The 26989-nt window shown below is 44.2% G+C and overlaps 2 protein-coding genes across 2 annotated transcripts in view; one reads left to right on the top strand and one right to left on the bottom strand.

Annotated features, from left to right (window-relative positions):
• LOC139104132 (apoptosis-resistant E3 ubiquitin protein ligase 1) overlaps positions 1-26989 on the top strand; it is a 57785-nt gene that overhangs the window by 1386 nt on the left and 29410 nt on the right. The window contains exon 4 of the mRNA XM_070659381.1: positions 16054-16189. The gene's annotated coding sequence lies outside the window, so the exon portion shown is untranslated. The remainder of the gene's footprint in view (positions 1-16053; positions 16190-26989) is intronic.
• Positions 289-26989, bottom strand: LOC139104135 (serine protease inhibitor dipetalogastin). Its single transcript, XM_070659388.1, has 9 exons — positions 25452-26989; positions 5523-5639; positions 4587-4896; positions 4048-4191; positions 3667-3831; positions 3302-3466; positions 3009-3131; positions 2325-2501; positions 289-957 (listed from the first exon to the last, which is right to left on the bottom strand). Exons 1-9 carry the CDS (start codon positions 25504-25506, stop codon positions 726-728), a joined length of 1488 nt encoding a protein of 495 aa, XP_070515489.1. The 5' UTR covers positions 25507-26989; the 3' UTR covers positions 289-725.

Raw genomic sequence — 26989 nt, 5'->3', positions numbered from 1 at the left:
CGAAGAAAGGACTATATCGATGCGCGACTGGCGACCCTTTCCCGATTGAAAAAAAGACAAAAAAATAGGTAGCTTCCTTAAAATAATTTCGATGTTATTTGTCACCTGTTGTGAGCGCAATAACGGTTTAAAGAATCGCAATTTCGCCGGGTTCGAACGAGAGTTCGCGGACGCGCGGTTATCCGAGAAGGGATCGGCAATCGCGGTACTATTATCGTAGAAATAGCAGTAACAATACGATAACAATCCGGACTGCGACTGGCAAGATGCTCGTTTCCCTCGAGCGCGTTCTTTTTTTTTTTTTTTCTTTTTTCCCCCCTTCGTGGAAAGTCAACGCGTTTCGGATCGTCAAAGGGAAATGAATGGGATGAGGAGACGATCAAGTATATCGTTTATAGAGTCGTGAACGTTATGCCGCGGCTCGAGGCTCAATCGATCGAAAAAAAAAAAAATAACGCATCGGAAATTTGCAGCTGGTTAATATGAGCCGAGCGAACTTAAATGCTACAAGACTCGTGACACATTAACGAATCAATATACGGTAGCTGTCGTTTCGCAAATCTTCCTCGGAGATACGAGCCAAATTATCTCGTCAATCAGCCTTCTTCTTTTCTCTCTTCCTCTGTTTCTCTCGCTCGCGCTTTTTTTTTTTATTCTTTCTTTCATTATTTTTTTTTTTCTTTTTTCCTTTTCTTTCTGCCCCCGTGTTAGCTCGATCGAACGCTTTAATAAAGATAATTTTTCGGCTCCTCTGTCGGTTGTCCGCATACTCCGTGATACTTTTTCGTGACGAGACTCCTGCTGCGGCAGTTTTCGATCTCCAGGAAGCACTCGTTGCTGTACGTCATGCCGTCGGTACCGCAAACCGGATCGTAATAAGGCGGACAGATCTTCTGACAGCCGCGAAACAGGAAACCTTGCACACACCTCTTCGTAGGTACCACGTACACGTGTTTCCTGGAATCAAGGATTTTTTTTTTTCTCCGTTTGAAATATGTCGTTAAATTGGAAGAGTTAAAATTAATTCAGAGTTAGGAAGCAGTCGGTGGCGTTCGGCAAGTTTTGGGGAAGGAGAGCAATCACTTTTGATCAGTACGTAACGTTGCTTTACGGACAGTTTGCGCCCCAGGCATTTTCGACGGCGTTAAAAATTTATTTCGGCACGAATATTCGTATATCGGGTAAACTGCATTAGAGACGGGTGCGTTAGAAAGCGAACAAAAATAGAAAATGACTTCTTTGGGAAAATGGGCCGCGCGGAGTCATCGACAATTTCTACTTTCGAGACTGCGCTCGACTGTGTTCGATTCACCTTTCCCGAAGTAGGATACTTTCCTTTCGCGTATTTGAACAGCAGGTTCAAAAACTGCTATTGGCATGCGGCGCGATAGAAATGGTTTATTATTTCCATAAAGAAGATGTAATGGTACGAGTCGTGGGCTGAATCACTCACGGACTTTCATCGGATACGCACGCGATACCCGGCCTCGGATTAACCGTTTCTCGAGGACCAGTTTCTTGACCGATCCTCTCCTACTCGAGTCTATTTCAATAGCGCGATCGGGTATAATGAAAGTCTATGGAAAGTATTATATCGGGAACAAGTACAATCGCGGTCAGCAGAATTATATGCTCGGCACGAAACCAGTCGCTCTCTAGCCGCTTCTGAATAAATAGAATAATTGAATTCGAATAATTAGCCATTTCTTACTTCTAACGAGGTAATAAAATTAATCCAGGACAGTTTTTTTTCTTTCTTTTTTTTTTTCTTTCTTTTTGCCGGAATGAAAATTGAATGAGTATGCTTGAAATTGAAATTACATGACCAAATTAGCGCGAAGCAACTTAATTATTCTCCTTGAGGAATAAAAAAAAAAAAACTTGGTGTAATAAAACTTAAAAAAAAAAAAAAAAAAATTAATATTAAATAATGCTTATTTGATCTTCATCTGTAATTAACGTGAGAAATTCTAATAGAATCTAAGTACTTTGTAAAACAACGTAACAGCTTTTAACGCCTTTATCAAAACAATATAATTTTGATCGTTGCATTATCGCATTAACGTTAACAACGTTGCAATTAGCGGTGATTTAATAAATTTAATTTATTTACTGTTGCGCGCTATTTGATTAAAGCCGCTGGAGAAAGAATAGGAAACTAAAGAGCCTGCTCTCCCATGCAATTACGCGTTCTCGAGCCTCTTTTGAGGATCCGTCCAGGTTTAATTTATTAAAAGTGCCCGCTATAGGTACACAATTCGCCCTCCTCGAACAAAAGTGTTACGCTCCGGTGAAACATGCAAACGTGACGTTACATGGCTTACCCGCAATTGTCCCTCTTCATCTCGCACTCGTTACGATAGAGCTTATTATCGGAGCCGCAAACAAACTGACGTTCCCCGCTGCAGATCTGATTGCAAAGCGCGGTGGTGCGGCAGTGTTGTGCCGGAACTTGAACCACCCTCTGGCCGCAGGTCTCATGTTGCAGATGGCATAGGGACCTAAATGCATACAAGTTCACACATGAGATATCCGCAAACACCGGTTTCCGGAACGATCCGCGACCGCTATGTAATCACTTAATTATTATCGCGGTTATAACATATTGCGTTTAGCTTAACTTGTTCGTAATCTCGAGAAAAAAGAAACTGTATATATATATTAGCAGCTTGAACGTTTCGATCTTAATCCACACAAGTATATCGTTACGCTCCAATATCTGCGGTAATTTTATCGCGGATTTCATGCTCGACTAAGAGAGTGCGAACGGACAGATATACATTTATATACCGGCAAAATCTCGGAGATTTCTAATTGATAAACATCAATTTATCTTGCTCGATTCGCAATCGGAATCACGCTCGCGCTGGATATCAGAACAGAGGTTCTTGAAAGCGACCCGAGGCTTTCCTCAAACGGTTCGGTCTATCGAACGATCCGTTTGAGGTGCAGACGCCCTTAAAATCTTCGGCGGCGGACGTTCTGGAATCCGAATAACTCTTAATCACCGATAAACGTTGCCGTCGCTTCCACAAACTGGTTCCTCGGGTACTTCGGCGCAGTCTTCGGGGCAGTGTTCGATCTCTTTCAAGGTCGTGCACTCTCCAACGTGAGCCAATTGGATGCCCTTTCTAAAATATATTAAATATCGGAGAAAAATTAACGAAAGCGATGTCTGAAAAAATTTACGCCAAAACATTCCTCATCTTTTTGTATCAGACGGAGGAGAAAAAGGGGGAGGGAGGAGGAAAGGAATGATTTATCGATATTAAAATAGTTCTTTGAAGTAAACATAACTTACAAGCAAACCGCAACGTTCAAATGGCACTGATTTGGATAGGTATTCGCGTCGCTACCGCAAACCGGATCCACTTCGCTTCCGCACCTCTGCTGTTGCTTCATGCATTTCGTTAGCCGGGATCGGCACTTCTCAAAGTCCACTACCGTTACCTTTCTTCTTGCATGCCTATTGATTAACACTTGGTTAAAGACTCGCACGCGACGGTCGTTTATTAAATAATCAGTTAAAAAGAGTGAGCAGCTTGAAACCATTCGGAAAGAGAGCTGACAATTATTAGTTTTTTTTTATAGATTCTATTAAAAAAAAACCAGATATATATTCATATTAAATTTGAAATTTACAAGTAGTAGAAAATAGATACGCACCCGCAGTTTAGCATTTGCATCTCGCACTCGTTTCTGTAAACGTTCCCGTCCGATCCGCAAACCGACACCTCGGGCTCGTTTTTACAGTCCAAGGGACACGCGTTACTGCCGGACGTTCGTTCTCGAGATACGCAGAACGACATTGGCACTTCGAACACGTGCTTGCTGAAAACCATAATTCGATAAGTATCGCCGGTCTGTAATAACGAATAATGAAATGACGAAGAGTATGGGAAGTGATTCAGGAATGATTTAAAGGCTGATAGGAAATAAACGGGGGAGAAAATGAGAGACGAAGGCTCGCGAGGTTTTGTCAGGAGACGAATGCAACCAAAAAAGTTACGGCCGTACGTTGAAATTGGTCGAGGATTTGTCGCTTACCCGCAATTCTTGGCCCGCATTTTGCAGGTGTTTGAGTACAAAATACCGTCGCTGCCGCAGGCAGGCTTGGCACCGCGCCAGCATGATTCACGACAATGTCTTGTGGTCTGGCAATGCTTCTTATTCGTACGCACAACGCCTTGGCTGCGAACCGGAAAAAAAAAGTCAAAATTGTTTTGTGGCTAGGCTAGTTTTATGTTGAGCTTAGGAGAATAAACCTCTCCTTCCCACAGAATAATACGCGTTTTATGCTTCGCGAAGAGAGATGACCGCTTCTATACAGTGAATTACAGTATTTATAAAGCCAGTAATTTTTTTTTTTTTCCACGCGGAAAATGGCAGAAGTAATAAGTGAGATGTAAACATAAACAGAATTCACAAGATGGGTATTATAACGGGTCTGGCGTGATCGCGCGAAAAAGAATATTTTCCGGTGGGCAGAAAGATTAAAGCACGGGGGTCTACGTAATTTCGTAAATTCCTGATTCCCGCGGCTGGCAAGTACGCTTGGTAATTGCCGTGGCCGGCCTTGGACGTACCCGCAAGTGAGCAGCTTCATCTGACACGTAGACTTGTAGACGTTTCCGTCGCTTCCGCAAACCGGTCCGTCGAGCGGCGCGTAATCGCACGAGACCGGACAGTTCTCCCTGTGGGCCGAAATATTGTTGCACGGTCCGAGATGAGACAGCTCGATCCCGACCCGACATATCTCTACCCTGAGCATGCACTTGTTCAGGTAGGTACGCCCATCGGTGCCGCATACCGGATCCTGATCGCCCGGACAGCGATGCTCGCACTTGCTACCGGATGACCTCAGGCAAGCCGTCTTCTCCGTGGCCACGGTAACGCCTAAATGAGCGTACGACGGCGAAATAATGAGATACGCAGATAGATTTCGCGCGATTATCAAGCGAAACGAGATCTCGGGGGCGCACGCACGACCTCGTCGCTCGCAACGAAACAAATCACCCGATACTATAACGCGCAAATAGTTCGTTTCGACGCTCTAGGAAATCGCGATTCGTTTTGCAGCCCGGCGGTATCGTATAATTTATCGTGGCCATTTATTATACGAATGAACGGATCCTCGTTACCATAGGCCGCTATCGCCGGTGGAAAGAGAATACGATAGGAATCTCTTTATCGTGACCGTCCGCGCCGTGAAGCACGGTAATACCGCATCAAAACCGGCGAATGAAGGTCGCGTTATTTCCGCGATTGTAATTGAAGCACGCGGTTATATTTCTCGATAAACCGCTACTAATGGTCCTACGCGCTTATTCTTATACGGCCGGTTAATATACGAAACGGGATAGCGCGAAATCGTACCGAAGTTACCCGTGATATTCATTCAGCGACCGGCGCGTCTCGGGAAGACAAAAAAAAAAGAAAGAAAAAAAAAACACTGTAATCTCGCCGCGAGCGAACTAGAGCATGTGCTACTATAATAACTATTATAATTAAAAGCGCCTTACCCTTTCCGCACATCTTCTTCCGCATTTCACACTGCGACGCGTATATGACACCGTCGCTGCCGCAAACGGGTTCTCCACTTGGCGGACATATCCTCGGACACGCACCGGACACATAATCTGCGGGGAAAAATCGTGCGGATGTTAACGAGAGCAGCGCGTGCACGCGCAACGAGGCGGCGATTATACGCAAAATAATTATCCCCAGCACCGATCGAGAACGATAATCAAAGAGTTATTATTTTCCCAATGACGTCGCGTCGCGCTGTAAACGGCCGTGGAATGCGAATCGGTGGTAGTCTTTCGCTAAATTGTACATCTCCCACTCATATTTAATAGTCGCGTTCTGGCGAGTACGCCCGAGTACTGTTAGAAAAGCGAAGTTTAAGCGTCAACGGTACTCTGATTAAAGAAGAAGAAGAAGAAAAAAAAAAAGAAAGAAAGAAAGAGAGAGAGAGAAAAAAGAAAAAAGTGTAATAACATTTACTGTTAGGTGCTTCGTTTTGTTATGCGCCATCACGGTAACCTCGCGCCATCACATACCTCGCGTATCAAGAGAGCGCCCATTATTGTAATGACATAATTGTAATAATAATAATAATAATGCTTAGGCATATATGTAACGCGGTTGGGGTAGCGGAGAGGAAGTAAAAGTCAACAGCAAAAAGAAAAAAAAAAAAAAAAAATAAGTACCTGCCTAAGTGGAGGAAGTGAATCATACGCGCGGTTTAGCCGTAATACGGAATACGACCGAGTTGTTTTCTCGGCGCGGGATCGGCTCCCTTCTTTCTGACGAAACGATCCGCTCGAATATCTCAGGATATTGCAGCCCATTGAACATAGGAAGTCCATTAAATAGCTTGAACGCGGGAGAGCGCTCGCGGAAACGTTTAATGCGCGATACGTCGGATAATATCGGTCCGGCGGAATCGGTGCGGCCGGCTGATTGCGACGCGAGGCTTATGGAAACGCATCGGCCGACGCGAAGATATGCACGCGTTCTTAGACGACGATCTCGTGGCGCACAGGGAGAATATTTATTGCACGCGGACGCGCGTAAAATCCATCCTGGCGGTTCCTCCAGTTGCGCGTTACGTGCTAAACGCTTTTCACGATCCCGAGGCTTTACGGCCGAGTGTCATGAAGGTAAAACCGGCGGGGAGGGAGCTTGTGTAGTCACAGAGGTGCCCCGGGTCATGCGGAAATATCGAAAGCTAGGGACGTTACCGCGCGCGATGCCTGTCGCGGGTTTTTACAGCGATGTAAAGGCTGCTGTACGTCACTTATGGTATGCACGTCGTCCTATGCGGCGTTATAATATCACGCGAGGGATGCGAAGCGGTTCATTAAATCGTTAACATTCTGTATGGGCAGGGGATACGTAGGCCGATTGAGGTGATATTTAAGACAGCGCGGCGAGAAGAAGACCGAGGAGAAAGCAGAAGAAGAGATAAAAGAGAGAGAGAGAGAGAGGCAGGTATAATGTAATTTCCCGGTCAAGTCTCTTTCTTGTCGTCGCTCTTTTTGGCCACGGCGTTTATCCGCAAGTAGATTCTCTGTCGAAACCTTAATTACTTCCGGTTGACCGTCCGAGGCAGATATCTACCGTGTGCAGGTTCGCGCCGCCGCCGGTCTCGGTCCAGCGAGCGTCGGGTCAACAGCACACGGGATTTACGGCACTCGTTCCATACCGGATCGCATAATATATAACAAATTATAAAATCGAGCTTTACAGTTAGGGATGCGCGGCGGTGTTCCGAGGGCGCGGTTACCATCGATTTCGCCGTGCATCGAGGAAACGCTCGCTTTATTACGCGCTTACGATCCTCCGATTGAAGGGGACTTAACGCATTATTTATTAATCTCGCGAAATTGCGCCCGGTAATCAGCAGTCGAGTCGTCCCTCCCACTTAAGAAAGGCACTCGCATCCAATTTGCACGAAAACCGGCATCCTCTCGATAAAGGGAGACAACTTTTTTTTTTTTTTTTTGCTTCTTTTCGGCCTCTTTTTTTTTCGGGCCTCTTTCAACAAAACGTTGTCGGACAACTGGCCGAAACAGGATTCTTTAAATTCCGTGGGGAATCAGGGCACGCCGCACATCGCGCACCACACGGACAGGCGTAAAGCGAGTTTACAAGCAGCTGTATAATTATGATAATTACAATTTATCGATCGGCTCCGCCGTCGCTTAATGACTCCCGCCATCATATATCAACGTCTCGAGCCCGCGATATCTAAATTGACTTCGTCGCGGACGCGAAGAGGTAGATCGCTGAACCGATGTCGTTCTCTCGAAGGGCCGAAAGTATTACTCCGCGTATTTGCAGATGTTCTTTCGACTGTGAGCCGGCAAAATCGATCGCATCGCACTGCCTTGTAACCCGGTCTACCTATCGATCATCTGTCCTTTTAGTCGCGCCACTCGACGTCCCACCTTTACCTCCTCTTCATCATTTTTACTATACCGCGCGCGCGAAATAGCATAGCAATTAAAAAAAAAAAAAAAACAAATTTCCATCGCGAGATGTTTTGCGCGCGAAATGAATTTCAAAACGTTACGTTCTTCATGCTCGCTTGTGTAATTATTCTCGGCGTAAAACGATAATTGCTAATTTAATCGCTTGCATCATTTCTTTGAATATTAATTTCTTTTTTCGTTTTCTTTTTTTTTTTTTTTCTTTTTTTTGTTCTTGTTCTTTTACTTTACGATAATGTAATGGGGGTAGTGCTGTAAACTTCTTACAAGATAATTATACCTTTTCTTTATTCATTTCGTCATCAATTTGCCGCGAAACGATTCATATTTATGCTGCGTAAAAATGAAAACCGTGTCGTCGCGCAGGGATTGAATTTATTACCGTTCTGCCATTAAACGTAAGTAAAATAAAAAATAATAAATAAAAAAAATAAATAAATAAATTCGCGCGAACACGACGGGTTTTTTCGCGCTTAAGAATTCAATCGGGACACGTTCGCAGACGACAAGCGATTACTCATCCCTCTCGTTATGATTAAATGAGTCAATTATGCCAATAAGCAGCCGACGTCTGGATAAACGGCGATCGGCGATTGGTGAACAATGCAGATCGAATTATAGGACCGTAAAAACTGCGGGTCGCGCGCGTGCATGTATGCAACGTGGTGCACAATGAATGCGCCCGGGTGGTGAAGGAAAGAAGAGGCGGAGGAGGCGAAAAGAAAGGTGGGATGAGAGAGGACGGTATATGCGGGTCGGTGAACCGCGGCAAGGATGCACCGGCGATCGGGTGAATGCTTCTCGAATTTTTGCCCTCGAAACGAGAGAGCCCGTAGAAGGCGCAGATACGGCGAAGCATTGCGCGAGTACAACGCCGAGATCGATAATGGCTAATAAAGATCAGTTTAACGAACCGAAACAATTCCACGTACGAACGTACGTTGCCGCGCACGCCGCCCGGGCTCGCAAAATAAAACAATCACCGCCGCCTTTTGTTCCTCCTCGTGCGAACCACTTCCGACGAGAAACGGCGCGAGGCCGTTCCTCCGAGAAACGTTTCCTAATCAATTTCGCTAATACCGCGATTACTTTCTTCCGGTCCCTCCTTTGTTTGTCTCTATCAATCACTTTTCGCGTCGTAGCGACGGCGCGGGGCTTGATTTCGCAGCCCGAGATCGACCGAGATCGACGCGCGCCTGATGGATCGGCCTTATCGCGTTGCGAGAACTTGGAAATAAAAGTGAAACCGAGATAAGACGTAATGCCGTGCATTTAGTTGATGGCTGAACGACCGAGCGTATGCCTACAAATTGACGTAGTACGTCCGTGTCCGAGTGTGTGTACACTTTAATTAATCCCGTGCCCGCGGTTACGTGGGGTTGGCCAGGCTTCCTTTCGCGGTTCCTCGAGGATACTTCGGCACGGGGAAATTCTCGTTAGAATGCGTGACAAATTGGCGGAGGCACTTCTGCTTCGCGGCGACCGGTAAACCGAGGTCGGCTTAATAGATTTTGCGCTTTTTAACGGCAGTTACTAGGCGTGCCGTTACCCCGCGGCGAAGCTATTCCGCGGGTAGTTAAATCTGTCGTTAGGGAAGTCTCTTCTTGTTCTCCACCTTCTCGGCATCGACTCATCGGGACTTTACGATTATTAAGCCGCCGACTTGACAAGATAATCGCTCGGTTAAATGCCCCTTTCCGACAGCGAATGTGCGGTCACAGTCGAAATTATCGTTACGCTATCTTGCTAAGTAATTCTCGGCGTTGCTGTTCACTTGAAAGCGGCCGGCTCGTTTGGTTTGCAATTTCTGTTACCGCTGCGACGCAAGAAAGTCCTTTTTTTTTTTTAACGGAATAAGGCCGCTCCGCAGCGGTCACTTTACACGCGAGGGGCAAAATCGACGCTGTCCGAGTATAAATTATTCAATTGTCCGGCGCTATTGTCGGTGAATACGATCCGAAACGCTGATACGTAGGTCTTTCACATGCTATTACATTGATTGATGATGTTGTTGGAATGGCGATGCGCATTGTCTACAATGCTCATAAATCTGTTTTAACCGATCGCGCTATTGTTTCACGTACATTTCATACATTTTCGACGGAAATAAATGTTGGGTGAAATTATAGCCTCGATTATTTTATCAGAGACAATATTAATTCGCTTCGCTTGTCGTGCGTTCTTCTTCTTATATAGTTTCTTTCGTGGGACTTTTTAAAGACAAGCATATTTTCCGTTTAATTGCAATGCTTTCAGCGCGGCTATTTAGTAAATTTAATTTCGATAACGATCATTAATCGTCCGACTCTGTCAACTCTCGCGATGATAGAGTGATTTTCGTTCGGTTAGATTATCAACGATAGCGTGATATGAATTTGATGATACACATCTTCGCGATAATATATCAGCCATTACAACCGGTTTATATAATATCAATTACGATAAAGCGCGCGTAATTGCGACATGGTTGCGTAAATAATCGCTCGAAAAGCGTACAACGAGTCCAGCCTCCCAACGAATGCAGACGTCGCATTATTTCGTGACGAATAACTTATCAAATTACGACTTTTCCCAATTATCCGTCCATATCGGTGCATTCTCGTCCGTCGGTTAATTAAAATTTATCTCCGCCCGGTCTTTTCTCATTAACAGGAGCCACCCCGCGTCGACTAAGTTTGTTGATCGCGAGATGCTCATAGATCGTCAAACTTCCGGCTACGATTCCGTCTGATCTTTCGACATGTCTTGGCGTAATTACGCGCACTCCGGACGCGTTATCGCGAATAATCTGTTCCGCGCGAGAGCGCCTCGTAAATCATTTGCAATCGATAGCGTCAAAATCGCAGGGAGCTTGCGTTCAGGATCGGACAGTTCCGTGCACGTAGCGGCGGAGCACATTGGGTTGGCCGATCACCCCGGGCCGGGCACGGTCGGCGGCTGCCGCGTGCACTTTATCGCTGCGAAACGATCTCGTCTTCCTCATAGCATTGTCCCGTAACACGTCCGCACGGTGTTGCATTAACGAGACCTCGCCTCGCCTTGTCTCACCGCGCGGAGATGCATGGAAACGATGTAATTATAGACAAAATTATTTCACCTCCTTTTCGCGAACAAACTAAGAGACCGGCGACTAAAACGCTTTCAATGTTCAAGCGAAAGCCGCACGCCGAGCACGTGATTTTTTTTTTATTTTTTTTTTACTTTGCGTTATAATTTTTGTTAGATTCTAAGACGCTGGGACGTTTAGGTTCGTTCAGAGACGCGTCTTTTGATCCCACCGCCGAAATAAAAAAATAAAAAAATGTTTTCCGCGCGATGATCTCCGTTTTATAATATGTACGTCCTGTAATTGATTGCGATAGCAAGAGAACGCTGTTGAATCGCGAGATCCAGCTCTCGTATAGATTTTCACTCGCGCAAGGAGCGTTTTATTTTTTTTTTTTACTACCAACATTTCTCTGATATCTCGGCGAAACCATCTCTGGTTCCTCATAGCATCTGTATTGTGTCCGTCTCGCTCTTTCTCTCTGCGCGGTGCACATCGTACATACAACCGGCCTTAAGGATGCTTAAAGCTGGATCATTTCAAATGACGATGGCATGCGGTAACACTCGTATGATTTATCGACTTTGCGGCACGTGACGAGAACTGCAAACGCTCCTAGCATACATATTGATCAAAAGCATAAACCCTTCGGGGGGGGATTTAAAAATACTGGTCGAAGGCTACGATTTGCTGTTAAGTATAAAGATAAAAAAAAAAAGACAAAAAAATGCGTTGGCTGCATTTGGTAAATAAAATTTTTTAGGTCGAGGCAGAAGTTACGAATGTACCCTGGTCAGCAGTGCGTACGCGGTACCGGTTTGCCATGATCTGTTATAACTGTATACGAGCCGATATCGTATTTCAGCGCGTGACAAAAAACTAATTAAATCGCGGAATACGGCCGACTGGACACACTCGCGCGAGGATAAAAGCGCGGGCCACTCGGCTCGATCTATTTCCCGTGACTATGCCCGATATTTCTATGGCCGCGACGATGAATGGGATGTGTCTCAACACGTTTTTCAAAACGATACGCGGCGACGTTCTCGCGTACAGCTGAATATAGCGTTGACAGCATTCGCGCGTAAAAGTTTAATAATTAATCCACGAGATATATGTCGCCTCGATTTTATTTCTATCGTTCCAGCGCGACGGCTGACGTTTTCGACGTTATTTCAAAATTAATGCAACGCAAAGCGAGCAGGCGCGAAAATACTTTTGCGTACCGCCGTCTCGGAAGTGCGCCTGCACTTGGCGTGCCGCAACGAAAGTCGTCCCTCGGTTATATTGAGCGCCGCTAATTTATAGATAAGACGCTAATTACGATGCGCGTCTGGAACAATATGTTGCGCGGCGTCGACGTGAAGTTTCCGCCGTTGTTGCTAATTACGCCCGATATTCACTACTTGTCGTCTAACGAACAAGCGCGACTCGATCCGCATCCAAAGAGATCCTGAATTCCAAAGAAGCAGATGTTGGAGTATCGCGCGGAATTCGTTACCGTTTGATCACCCGGACGGGCACTAGAGAATGCTAATGTACTGTGCTTTCGACCGTATTGGAATCTCCGCGTAATTTATTTATATTTAGGTGGACTGTCGTGTTAGTGGAAGAGAGTCTTTTTGCGCGCCGCATCGTCAGTCATTCGCGTACGCCGTCAGTTTTCTCGGTAAACGATTTCCGGTACGAGCGAGTTTCAATTGAACGTTTGCTCCGAGGCCAATTAGATTTGCGCTATCTTATGAAAAGCTGAAGAGCCGCGTAACAAGAACGTAGAGGCCTGGCGAACGGAAGCGTAATAAATATGGAATAAGAGTAAGAAAGTCACTAATTACGCGAATTAGTCGAACGACTCTCTTATTTTTTTTTTTCTTTTTTTTTTGCAGCGCTCGCTCTCGAGAACCACTCTCGTTCCACTTACGTGCTCGTACCCCCGTACCGGCCGATCCCTCCCTAACGCGAGGGACGCGCGTGGGCCCTACGCGTACGCACGGCGAGATCGGCGCAAGAACCGCGCCGATATGTGTGCCGTTGATCATCGAGCTCGGTGAGTCTCAATTTAAGTGGAGTCGTAAGTGGAGTACTGGGACGAAAAACCGCCTCCCCGGATCGGGGCTGCGGATCCTCCGTAGGTGCACCACGCCGGACGGTGTGTGCGTAGCGCGTACGTGCGCGTGCACACGAGCGATCTCGATCCGTTAGATCGGAGAAACCTTCGACCGGCTGGCACGACACGACGACGGCGAGGACGCACCGACCCCACGGTGCGTCGCGCTACTTCCTCCTCTGTCCATATACGCGGCAGTAACCGGCCTTCTTTTTATCCTCGTCGGCGTGAAAATTGCGGCACGCACATTCGCACCTTTTTTTTTTTTCTTCTCCGCGCGCTCGACCGCCCACCGCGTCGATCACATTCACGTCCCGATAGATCATTCATCGCGGTGCGTTCGGCCACACCCGATTATGTAACACGATACGCGAAATATGAAAATTATTTCCATTCAACAATTGAGCGAATTAATTAATTTATTTTATTTTATTTTATTTTTTTTTTTTTTTGCTGACCAATTTATCGCGCGACTATGCTGGACGACTTCGAGGGTCGTACGAAAACGGGAGACGAGCTGTAAATACCGCGGTGTGACTATGCAATTTCGCGCAAATTTATAGGATATTAATACGTTGGGACAGGAATGTGCATATTACGCACTGCGTTACAGCTTGGGGATTATGGCCGAGGGTTGCGAAGCTGAAATTTGCGCCTTTTGTGTCAGCCGTTACAGCGCTTGATACAGTACTTCTGTTCAGTTTTATTTTCTACATATACGAAGTAATATCGCATGCCTCGCGAGCCAGATGACGCTTCCCAGCCACTTGTTTGCCAAGTAGAGATGTCAGTAAAATGATAACGTCACAGTGCTATCTCTAGATATTCGCTATTAAAAAAAAAAATAATTGCACGCCGCGCTCGTCTATCGCTGCTTTTAATCCGAGGCAAACGCAAAGTAGTATTCGTTTCAACTGGTATCCCATCATCAACATACGCACAGTAAAAATTATTATTACGTATATAAATCTAGATGTGATACATACAGATCGTATGTCATCTTGATTAGCAAAGATCAATGAAAGTTTCACGTACTATAAACTCGCTCGATCGGTCCGACGTATTATTTTACAAATACATATTAATAATCGAACTAAACGAAGCCGGAAGAAGTGTCCGGGACACGCGAAGGCACGGCCCGCGAACTGTGCTAGTAAATGGTAAACACGCCAGGCGGATTTCGATTTTCATAACGCAGCCGCGGGCTTTGATAACGCAATTGAATCTCCAGCGGCTCGCCGTGCACTTTCATCGGCGGCGGAAAGATTATGACTTCGAGCGTTTAACACGAAACGATATATATCTCCGACGGCGTACGGACGGCTGAATTTATCGCCATCGCGCACGAAGGTATACTTCACGCTGCGTTATACGGCAAAAGGGCCGCGAGTTTTCGCGCGGGTTCTTTGCCGCACGCCGCGAAGGAAGGTAATCTCGCGGCTACTCCGGAAGTATTCAACGTGGATTAGTTTACCGGCCGGTGACAGCGGCAAAAATCGCCGAACGCAACAAAGTGCATGTTGAATCGCTTACCCCCGACCGTTCGAAACCGTGTACGTGCGATGGTGCGTTTAGCGGGATGAGTTATGTTTTCATTTCATCGCGGCGGAACATGCTCGCGGGCACCATTCCGGGGAAGCGACACGTCGGCCGCGGCATTCCGCGAGCGAATTTGAATAACGGGAGTAGCGCAACAGCGATTAGCCGGCACGTAACCGAGAAAACAATTAAGTATTTCAACAAGCTCCCTCGCGGATTCCGCCGGTCTCTCGCCGCGAATTCTTAATGGAATCAGAATTCTGATCGACGCGAAGGAATCCAAATAATTAGCGAGAAAAGAAGTCGAATGCGAATTATCTGTCGTTTTGGAAATATTCGGATTATTAGATTATTTTTAGGACTCGGTCGAACGCGAGTTTTCGTCAACAGAGGAAGGTAGAGCTTGGAATCGTAAAAAAGAAAGAAAAGAAGACGAAAACATGATCGAGCGTCGAGCACGTCTCGTTTTTTTATTTTCGTTTTGAGAGAGAATCGCCACGAGGTCGTTGAACGCATTAAAAAAACGTAAACAGATCAGCCGGGCATCGAGCTCGAAATCTCGGAGCGAGAAGGACAACGATCAACAGATGATCGAGTCTATCGTCTGTCTCGCTCTTTCTTTATGGTCGTCTCTTTTCCTCCAAGGCCCGAAATCTCTAGCCGCCATCTTAGTCTAGTTGCAGAGGCCCGGGCGCGCGGACGTGTTGCTGATCGCTCTGCAACTACGCGTATTTTTCACCGCGGATAAGTGAGTGTCGAGTCCGAATACGTGTTGATGTTGTCATTTCGGGAACGGACAATCGTATTTTGCACGCGTGAGCTATCCCACTAGTCGTTTTGTACCCCGTTTCGTGCGTCGAAAAAGCGCTGCTTCGGAACGACAAGGTTATATGGTGGGCGGGGCGCGCGGAGCGGCGTCCGACGTGAATTGCGCCGCGTGCCCGGTGTTACCAACCCGCTTCACCCGCCATCTCCTTCGACGACGTTCAACAAGTTCCGGTACCCGCCATTGTCGGAGTGTGAGATCCGCACCTCGCCTGTCTTCTTCGTCGCGACCAAAGTTCTCGTCCCGTTCCGAGCCAGTGATTTTTGAGGACCTCGAGGGAGACAAAGTGCGTGGAGGAACATTTCGTATCGCGATCCGTCTCATTCGCCGCTTGACGCTTTTCGGTATCGTTATTCTAGGTTCTGTTAACGAATTAATCGAGTTTTGGAGGTTAGGAACGACTTAATTTTAATCATAAAAAATCGCCGCGATAATCTATCGTCGTTTTTTTTTTTCGTTTTTTGTCCCTCGCGTGATAGTGTTAGTGATTACAAAAAAAGACGCAGAACAATGTAACATAGCGTCAAGTGATTTACAGTGCTACAACACGTCGAGATAATCAGGATATAATCGGGACGATACTCTCACGGAAAGAAGGAAGGAAGGAAGGAAGGAAGGACGGACGGACGGAAAGATGAGAAACAACCTAACCAACCTCACCGGAAAACATAAATGTAAGTACCGGCAACATGTCGTACATCATTCATTAATTAATTATCGCAAGGAAATTATTATAATTAATTAATACCCGTACGTAATAACGCGCGAATTGGGATCCTCTGCGAAAAACAGCACGCGCACGATTTTATTTCCATCATAAATTTACGATCGAGTTCAAAAGTAACTTGAATTTTTTCTTTTCTTTTTTAATACGTTATAAATTGAAAATTATATAAAATCTGCCGCTCAAATAGCCTGATGTTTAAATAAACACTTAATCGCTCCTACTCAATGGAAACGAGACGCGTAGTAACGACCGCGGGCCCTTAATAAGTAGCCTGCCGCTGATTGCAGCGAGAGAGTAAATCACCGGCGTTTAGGTAGTTTAATGATTATTTTACGAAGTATATATCCCGACGTTGACCTCAACCCTCGTACCTTCTCGTTTTACCGTGATTTAATACAAGGGCGCTCCTCAATCATACAAAGTGTTGTTCCAACGACGATGCGATGGAAGCGAAAGTCATCGGACGGTTTTTCATCTCGCGTACGCAACCTGCTTTCAGAACCTTATTAACTTCTTCGTCGAGCGATTAATCTTAAGCTGCTTAAAAAAAAAAATAAATAAATAAAAAAGTGATTAGAATCAAGACGCGGCTTATCTTCCGGAACTTTTCAATCGGATTCGTTGTCTTTATGACGCCGGTGTAATTTCGAGAGAAAGCTCCCCGCCGTTTCGATTCAGCCGGTGAGGCCTAATCCGCGATAACTTTCATACCCCTCGCCGAGAGGAAACACGAAAGTGACCTCGACCTTACCTCCATACCTACTTAAGTCTAGGTCAGGGCTTCCACCGTTCTTCCGACCGCGGGCGAACGATTGTGCAGCTTCATTAGCCCGAGGAAAACTATCTCGCGGCCCGTCCCCGCGAACTACAGGAATCTAATGGCTTATTACGCGAGCTCCGTGATTAATCATCCGTTTCTCTTCCTAAGAATCTTTCCGCCAGCTTTCTCGTCCGCGCGATTTCTCGAACAGCCCGTCTCGCTTTTGCATTTCTAACGAGCAATCACGAGATATAATATTGCGTAGAACGTCGCCGAGGCGCATGCAAGTCGAATCATTGTGCTTTAATTAAATCCGCCGCCTGCCGTCATTAAGAGTTTTTAATCGCGAACGATCATGCGACTAAGTAGTCGGATATAATATGGTCTGATATAATATGTATTTACCGCCGTTAAAATTATTGGTACGTAAAGAGATCGTTAGCTTATCGTTAAAAAAAAATTGTGAAAAATGATTAACGAGAAAAAAGACGAAGAGTCCGTGGTCTTAAACTTTTTTTTTTTTTTCTTTTTTACGAAATTATTTTAGGTTAATTATTAGAATTTGTGTGTAGCTCGCACGAGGAATTTGCACCGTATTACGTGTAAAATATTTAAAACATAACGCGGAGTCGTTAAGTTAAAAGAATTATATCACGAAAATATGAAGAAATATGAATGTTATCAGTCGGATTTTATTCACTAACGCGGAATACTGCCGCCTAGCGCCGGACCCTTTGATGTTGATCCGTCAAAGCAAATATACGCAATTTGCAAGAGAGAAAGATGCAAATATTCGGATATGAAAGCTTTTACGATAAAATGCAAATTATTTCAATCTCGTATTTCAACTGCTTCACTACGAATTACTTGCCCGTATGCGCATAAATTATTCTACTCGCTTAAAGTACATTTGTTCATTACATGTAACACATGCGATGAGACTGAAGGATCTTGTTAGCATAAAATATATCGCGATCAAATATTTTGTCGGATTTTTTTTTTTTTTTTTTTTTTTTTTCTTCACGCGATATGCTTATTTTATATGTATGAGAACACATTCACTGGGTCTTCGGGTCAGCGAAGTAAGTCAAGCACCGACTCATAAGATGAATCGACCACAATAACGGTGTTTAAAGTCTGACCCGAGACGTTTGAGAGCCAATCGTCTGACTCGCTAACTGCTCGATGGTTAATAATCACATGTCGATCGTAAGAGTCAACGGTATTCAAGATAAAATTAATTAGAAACGGCCGCTCTTGTTTTTTTTTTTTTTTTTCTTCCTTTTTTTTCTTTATACGTATATCTTTTTCTATCGTACAATAATAGTACTCCAAAATTAAACCGAAATATAATATTAGTCGTCCGATTAATGGATACGGCTAGATTAGATCCATTGATTAAATATTAATGTTTTAAAAAGAGAACGGTTCGCGATTTTATTTTACGTATAATTTTAAATATTGATCGTTTCCACAATATCGCTAAATCACGTCTCCCCCTCCCCCTTCCCCTTGAAGAGCTACGAAAATTAACTAAAATGAGCACAAATTTTACATAAAAAAATAAAGCTTGCGAAATAAATTATTAGTTGTTTAACATACATAAGAAAAGAGAATTATCTCTTCAATCCGGTGCGTAATTGAAAGAGAGGCAGTTAAAAAATTAAATAAAAATCTGTATTTGCGAAACGTTAATAGAATCGAAGTTATAAATGCGAGATAGGCCGTCATATTTTATTCAACGACGTTCGACACCGATGCTCAATATCGTACCAAGATTATTGACGATTAACTAAAAGAAATAGGCAGAAAACGAGTTGAACAGGTTGTCTTGTTAACAGGGTAGTACAAAATAGCTCGACGATAACGTTTCATGCGATATTTACAACGATTCCGTCCCGGTAATTATATATCGCATAATAGCGATTCAATTATCATTATAGAGTCATTCGACGGTATTACTAATAAATTATTTAAATAAATTGATCAATTATAGTTTTGTCGACTTAACTTGCTTTTTTTTTTTTCTTTTTTCTTTCTCGATCGTAAGTGAATGAACAAGTATCATACTTATTTAAATAATATAAGTTAATCTAATAATGAAACAATTTGACAAATTAAGCGAGTCAATATTACATTCGCAACGTGAAAATGTCGTTGGATAATTAACGAATCAACAAGTTATTTCAATCTGCATATCCTTATCACTCAAATTTAAATCCCATCACTTTTCATCCGTTTGTTATCTGAAAGAGACGATCATATATTTCTATTTTAAACATAATCGATGAAAATACATGATCAAATATGACCTACAAACTGAGTAAAATTTCCAGACAAGTTGAATTTCTAGTCGTTATGGAATTATACGTGACCCAGATAAATTAGTGGAAGACGTAATAATTAATTACGACGATGATATTTAATAGTAACAGCGACGCGATGTTTATTACTAAATTAAAGACGTAAAGATGTAAGAATCGTATTCTTCTATGACGTTTCTGCGCGGTGCGGCCGGGGTGCGTATTGAATATTTTATCAGGGAACTAGTTGTATACGAGGTAAAATAAAAATTGACAATGAACGAGGAACGTGACTGCGATGTATCCGTCGTTTAATGAATAATTTACATTTTCTACGAGCTGCCTCATGCGCACAAATAGTGCCGACACGACAAGGAAACTGTTTCGATAGCATCTCCAGTGCGTGCTTCCAGCTCCACGGGCGTATAAGTAAACGCCTTTCCACTTAGCATAACACACATTTACGAATCTTTACGGACGTTCATTTAACAGTCCGCTCAGTTCTCGCTCCAACTCTTTGTCGAGATTACGACTTTTAACCATTACACGTGACATGTATCGCTCATGCTCACCGAAACGATTAAAGCGGGTACATACATTAACGGAATATGAATAAAGTCATACGGGATATATTTGCTTCGCGCGTTAGATAACTCTTCGGCGACAATCTAAATCATCGTTCGCTGTCGATTTTTACATAAAGCCCCATCGCGTTTTCATCACCGCGTAATTAAGCCGTATATCTTTTACGTATTTTCGAAAGAAACCGAGTCGTTTCGAAAATCAAAATAGATGACGGTGGACGTATAATGTGGGGGGGAAAAAAAAAATTATATTTCTAATAAAGCGTATCAGAATTGATCGTAAAATATATGTATAGTAATTTCCGGAAGAGACGTTGTATTTTTTTTTCTTTTTTTCTTTTTTTTTTTTTAACATAAGGATATCGCGTTGCCGTGGATATAAATTCCATTATTAAAGCCACAAGTATTTTTTTTTTTTCGTAACGTACATGCGGAGGTTGTTGTGATGTAGCTTGTCAATCAGATTTTAAGACCAATGATCTTGTTATTGTGAATTAAGTAGATTTACGCCGGGAAAAACTTTTCTCTGTTACACGTTGCAGCGTTACGTACAAAGGCGGCTTGAGAATTTTATTGTACACGTTATATATAAACATTTTGCTGTCGGGAAGGTACTAACGAACCATTCATTCGCCACTATAGGCAGTTAACCGCCTCGAGCTCGGCGCTAAATATATGTATATCGTCGACCTTAATAATACAAATTACACTTCTTATTCGACGATTAACCAGATATTCAATCAAGAGGCACACACTGTCGCGAATCATTTAACGGGTATTTCTAACCGCGTGGATATGATATACTTGAACGAAATATGTATAAATGACACACTTTTCCCAGATTTTCTTAAAGCTCCTGTTTGTTCGCTCCGATCGTTAAGTATACGATTAAAATATTTTATTTCAAATAACGCTTATCATTATTGTGCGTGTTAAGATGTTACGATAATTGATGAATTTATTTAATATAGAAACGTGCATTGCAATTTCTGAGAGCAAGGCTCTTGTTGGAAATCTATAATTAATTAGAAAAGTATGAATATTTAATGCGGATAAATGTTATAATTAGATATATATATATAAGCTACTTCGAAAAGAAGGCAGGATACCAATAACGATGAAAAATGATGGGGAGACCCAGTAACTGCACGCAATGCCGTCAATAAATGTCAGGTTGAACTTTCACGACGTTACTGATTGTACCATAAAATTATGGGAAATTGCAAACACATTTAATTTCTGACGAGACCGGTAGGTGAGGGATAACGTTTACGTGTATGTAAAATTTCCATAACATTAATATTTTATTACGATTTCGTTAAATAATATCTAAAGTCATTACATAAGATTTTTAGAATAGAAACTTGTTAATAATTTCACATTAGGGATCGACTCGACTACACACGGTTAATTAGTTTTTTTTTCTTTTTCTTTTTTTCTTTTTTTTTTTATTCGTCCGAGTTCTGTTAAGCTCAAATAGGTGACTCATGCTAAGACAATGGTCGCCCCGGGATAATGAAAATAGTAATTTTCAATGTGTGTGGGCTCGTGCATGCAACTGTCTTTCTCTTGGCTCATTTCTGCTTCTCTTGTGCCTCACTACAAATTGCACCGATCTAAGAACAAGGGAGCTGCTCTGGTTGAAGAATTAAAATCTCATCAGACCTTCCGAAAGAGATAATACGCTCTTGCGGGTAATTGAGAAAGAAAAAAAAGAAAATATATATATATATGGAAGAATTAAGAAATAAATGCCAAGCTATTTTAATGTCCCGAGTAGGAACGTAATTTTGAAAATGTCTTACGAAGCAATTATGGAAATTATATACACGTAATTGTATTTATAACCGTACCTAAACAAGTATCACAATTTTCTCCCTTTTTCTATCGCGAGTTTTCACACTCCTGCGCGTAAGGAAGCATCTCGTCGAACTGAAAGGGTCGAGCGCATCGTTACAGATTCTTTGCATTTGCATTGAAACTCGTCCGCGGCTTAACCATTCAAAGACCACTAATCCCGGTAGTCGGTCTTCATCCTGAGAGTTTCTCGTGAAAGTTACGCCCGGAAGTAAAGAGGAAAGGAAGAAAAAAAAAAAAAAATAAAAAAAGGTCTCACGTTCCACATGACAAATATCTTCTGAGTCCCCGCTTTGAATTTCTCACGTCGGAATTCATAAATCCGTCTTTACTCTTGCCGCGCGTTTCTGGGTCGTTTGAGCACGCCACGTGTGATTTATCGTTAGTGATGGCTTAATGAAATTTGCGGCGTCGTGAAGTGAGAATCGAGCTGCACCGGATAGCGCGCGATTAGGGAGACGCGATTCCGTTTTATAGCGCCAGGCCATATAGAAACGTTTACCGCGTACGATCCGGCACTTACGCTGATCGCAATAAATTATCGGCTATTAAATGCCGAGTAAAATCCAGCGTGTATTGTGTTAATTGGTGAATAAACAGCGCTACACGATGGCGATGGCATTGAAGATATAATCATTGCAATGAATTCGTCGGCGATTGCCCGTAATTTATGTACGTTTTCATACCGCGGCGTTATTACCGCAGGAAATTCGTTACGTTCGATTTCACTGTCGTTTCACTGGTCTTTGAAATTGGCTTGCGGTTCGACGTGCCTGTACAGCTACAATGAACAATACTATCTCGTAATCCGACAGATATGTGAGAAATAACTGTAACTCGCGTTTCGAATAATGACAGCTATATATTTATCTCGTACGAATCGTTATTTGATGAAAAAGGAAGGAGAGAGAAAAAAAAGGACCCTTCACCCAAAGAAATTTAATTCATCAATCATTTTATACGCGATAAAAATTAAGAACTTTTTGCCGCAATCGGTTTTACGAGGTGATTCGCAGTCGATTGACACCGTAATTATTTTATAACGCATAAAACGTAACGTAAAAACAAGGAGGCGCGTTTTTCACGCGTCTTATCTTATAAATTAAGATAATTGCCGGCGATTAGGGTCAATACCAAGTCCAATCGCGCAATTTATATGTCGCGCGATCGATCGCTCGAGACCATTTAATTACAATATGAACTGCCGGGCGATTAGTTAATCGAGGGATAAATCGTAAAGACACGCTCGATAACTCGCTCGATGGCGATGCTATTCGTCGCGGTAACCTGAGCTCGGGCGTAGAGGATGCTTTCTGACTCCGGCGGCGGTCGCCTTGCATACCGGCCGTCATTACGTACCGTAGATCGGAAGTTCGTTACGACCGAGATGCGCGAAGGGCGTTCGCTGTCGTTAAGGGCGGCCCGGCCCGAGTCCTCCACTCGTTACCCCGCGGATTCTCACGCGTGCTCGCGCGGAGAGTCCCTTTGCACGCATCGCGCATCCCGTGGATTTCCAGGCTCATTCGTACGAGCAACGAGTTTTCGCCGACGATTAGCATACTTAATTAGGCGCGTCAGCCCCGCTAACTCATCGTTTCACGCGTTATATGTGCCCGGCCGAACACCCGGGGCGACCTATACGGGGCCCTTTTATGCACTTCTCTCGCAATAGCGTAACCATCGTCCGGAACTCTCGCCGCGAAACCATAAGAGAGACCCGTCGCGTATTCCCCGCGTTGCACCGCGCGCACTCCGCCGGAGATAATGCCGGGGAAAAAGGAATTAAGACCGAGTCCCGAAGGTAGGTTTCGTCTTATGGCCGGGGTATCATTTACGCGGTAAGTGCAAATACGATACCTGCGAGCATCCGGAATTGAGTTTAATCGCCGTGAAGTGGTTAATTGGGAATTTTTCATTAGGCAGAGTGGTCTGAGGGAAAACAACTAATTTGCGGAGCGCTTAATTTCTTGTATCGGCGTGCTCTTTCAGCGTGGCGAGAGCACTCCGCGGAGCAGCGGAATCATTCCGCCGGTTGTTAGTGTTACTCTTAACGAGGGGAAGCTCTTTCCGATTACGCTTATTCGCGGCGTCCTTATGCGAATTGGTTCGATTAACGGTAGTTGTGACTTTTGCCGCGGTGTATCCGGACGAAAATCTAAAACCGGCCGATAGAGTTACGCCACTGAACGTAAAAGGGCCATACAGCGAACGTAAATCGAGGAGTTGAGAGGAAGAGAAACGAGATCGGACCCGTGAGTCGACTCGTGCACGAGGATGCGAGCGTGCGAGAGATTAAAACGAAAAACTCCTCGCCTTCTTCCTGCACTTCCCCCTTTTTTTTTTTTTTTTTTTTTTTCTTTTATTTTTCCCTCCCTGAAAGACCGTCGCGTTCAGCTGTGGATGCTACCTACGTTCTTTGCGGCGAGTTCAATGGGTGCCCCTGCGTCGGCACCCTTCGTCGTCAGGAAAAGGGAAAGGTGGCGTAGTCAACAGTTCGCGGATAAGTGTATGAATTTCGGTGAGCACCAAACGTCGTTCGCTTATTTGTTTTTTTTTATGATTTTTTTTTTTTTAATTTTTTTATTGGCTCGTTTAACCCGTACGAAGAAACGGTTTCTTAATCGCGTTCATACTCCTGGACCGTAACTTCCGTGTATGTTAAAACGAGATTCGGAGAGGTTGGATATATAAATTTCACACTTCGACACATTCCCGAGTGAATAGCTCTTTAGACGCACCCGCAATTTCTATTGAAACCGTTCGTCTTTCGGCAGGATTCCACGCTCGCGTATTACCTTCCCTTTATACGATCAATTTCTAAAAAAAAAACAACAAAAAAAAACATGTCGCATATCTGTGAAGGTTCACAGTAACCGAATATTTTCGTTTAGAGAAAATTGAATCATCTAATAATTCCAATTAAGTTGAAAAACCTTTAATTAAAACTGTGTCATGCACGTGTTCCAAAAAAATGTTTTTAAATTTTACGGCGTGTTCCGCTTGTCACGCAAAATTACTGTTTCAATATTTCACCGCTCGAATCACCGCTGGTATCGATCAGATTTTAATTTTTCGCATAAATTCATACGTTACATCCATCACTTAAGTATTTGTGACAGGTCATTAACGAGGATTTTACTCTCGATCGACCGTTCCTCAGAGTAACGAATGGATTCGTCCGGTTGCGAATCTGGTTTTGTTCGCCTCTTAATTATCCATGCGTGAAGCGAAGATATCAAATGGTCATGGTAACGAGTACAAAAAGTAATGACAATGCAGATCGTTTTTTTTGTTTTTTTTTTCCAAAAAATTACGTAAAAAAAAAAAATAAATAGAGATTAATACAAAAGAAAAAGACTCCGTTATAAAGAAATTACATGAGTCGCTTCTATCCTCCTTTTACCAATTAAAAAAAAAAATAAAAAAAAAAGATTTAGTAAGTTTTAATAATATTATAAATTAACATACATAGATCTAATTAAAATTATCTACAGAATATTTAATTGTATTCAAACTATCTTCAAAAAAAAAAAAAAAATTTGTCACGACCGTTTGGTTCTCGTCGTTTCTTTAAATTCTAACTAACTGAACGCGCGTCTAAAGTAACACGTCAATAAGAACAATCGGCGCGTCCCACGTCTCGCTTTCGAGCCCGATTCCGACCAAGCGGTACCCTCTGCGTACGCTTCTAAATATGATACCGACCTTGGAGGTAGCCCAGGAAGACGATCCCGAGGACAAGGGAAACCTGGCGACGCATTCTTCCGATACTATCACGATGTTACCAATGCGACGGGCTTCACAAAACGATATCTTTGCACCAACTCGGGCGAGTCGCTCTGGCAGTTGACTATCCTAATGCCGGGGTTCCTGGTCACTTAGACGTTGCGGGAGTAGGACGGAGGTCTAGGTAGAAGACGAAGATGCGTGGCGACCGAGTAGAGGCTCGAGGGGATAAACGTGCCGAAAGATTTCGCGAGGCCAGGAGAGGAGGAAGTGCCCTCTTCGACCTCTATCGTCCTTCGAGGTCCACGAACGACTGAGGCGCACGAAGCAACGTCGGTCCGACTATAGCCTCCCCTTCCTACTTTCACGTGGCGTGCTCCCGTTTCCAGTGGAGGCGCGGAATAGAGAGCCTCTCCATGGGCCATTTACCATTACCATCATCGTCGATGGCGACCATCAAAAGGAGAGGAAGACTACCGCCCGATTGCCCCTCTTCTCCCCGCCCTGTTCCGTCTCGCGCCACGAGGTGGGGAAGAACGTACCCCGAGTTCTTTTCTCTCCTGCTCCTGTCTTTCTTCTTCCTCGTCACCTCCGGACGGCGCGCGGAGCACGTCGCCGAGGAAGCGCCAACGTCAACGTTTCTAGGCCAACTCTTCCCTCCCTTCGTCGCGAAACGTCCTTCTTCTGCCTCTTCCTCGGCCGCTTCTTCATCCACCTTGATCAATTTCTTCGGGCGATCTTCGAGGAAACGGTCATCGGCGTAGGAAAGGATACCCGTCCCACTCGCTGTCGGTGAATTACAGACCCGGGGATACTCCGCTTGCGGTCTTGACACGGATCGCGGGATCGAGAATAACGAGGATTCGGACGCGGAGAGGAAAGTATAAAAACGAAAGCCGGAGCAAAAGTCCCGTCGTGTTGGTAACGCTGATAACCGCGCTCTTGGCTTTGCGATTGAAGAAGCGAACGGGAAGAAAAGAATAAAAAAAAAAAAAACAGAAGAAAATTTTGAGAGTTACGTTGCGGATCGCGTGCAGAGTGTCGCGTCGAACGCAAAACGGCGTGGCCGATGGCTCCGTACGCCGTCACGTCCGACTTTCAGAATAAAGCGGCAGCGCGTTCGGACGTTGCACGCCTGTCGCATGGATATCGCGATAAGAACCCGCGGAGTCGCGAGATCGCTCCCGAGAAAGCGCTACGTCGCCTGATAACAAAACGGTGGAGTAGATCGCGAGCGAGCCTGAGTGAACGTGGGGCGTCAGCGCTAATTAATTGAAAGTACGGCAATTTCATGATTCTGAAGGGGAAGAAGCGAGGTCGTTTTCCATTCCCCATCCCGACGCTAGGGCCGCGAAGCACATGATTAGTGGCTACACTTTCTAATTGAACTGTTGCAAGAAATGTCGAAGGATGTTCTTGCTAACGACAGCGACATTAGTCTCCTTTCCTACTTACATTCTAAGCGTCAGTTTCCACACGTGTGATGAATCGCGGAAAATTTGCTGGAATAGGTAGGA

This window comes from Cardiocondyla obscurior, linkage group LG07 (assembly GCF_019399895.1).
Source record: "Cardiocondyla obscurior isolate alpha-2009 linkage group LG07, Cobs3.1, whole genome shotgun sequence".
Lineage (NCBI taxonomy): Eukaryota > Metazoa > Arthropoda > Insecta > Hymenoptera > Formicidae > Cardiocondyla > Cardiocondyla obscurior.
Note: the sequence above shows the minus strand (reverse complement) of the source record. Positions and strands in the feature narration are given on the sequence as shown.

What these genes read in the sequence shown, in the direction of transcription:
- LOC139104135 (XM_070659388.1), bottom strand. Translation starts at nt 25,506, where the DNA reads ATGCGTCGCCAGGTTTCCCTTGTCCTCGGGATCGTCTTCCTGGGCTAC. An exon ending in AGCGACGGCAACGTTTATCG is followed by an intron (nt 2,502 to 3,008) that starts GTGATTAAGAGT and finishes GTATGCATTTAG; the next exon opens with GTCCCTATGCCATCTGCAAC. An exon ending in ATGAAGAGGGACAATTGCGG is followed by an intron (nt 958 to 2,324) that starts GTAAGCCATGTA and finishes CCTTGATTCCAG; the next exon opens with GAAACACGTGTACGTGGTAC.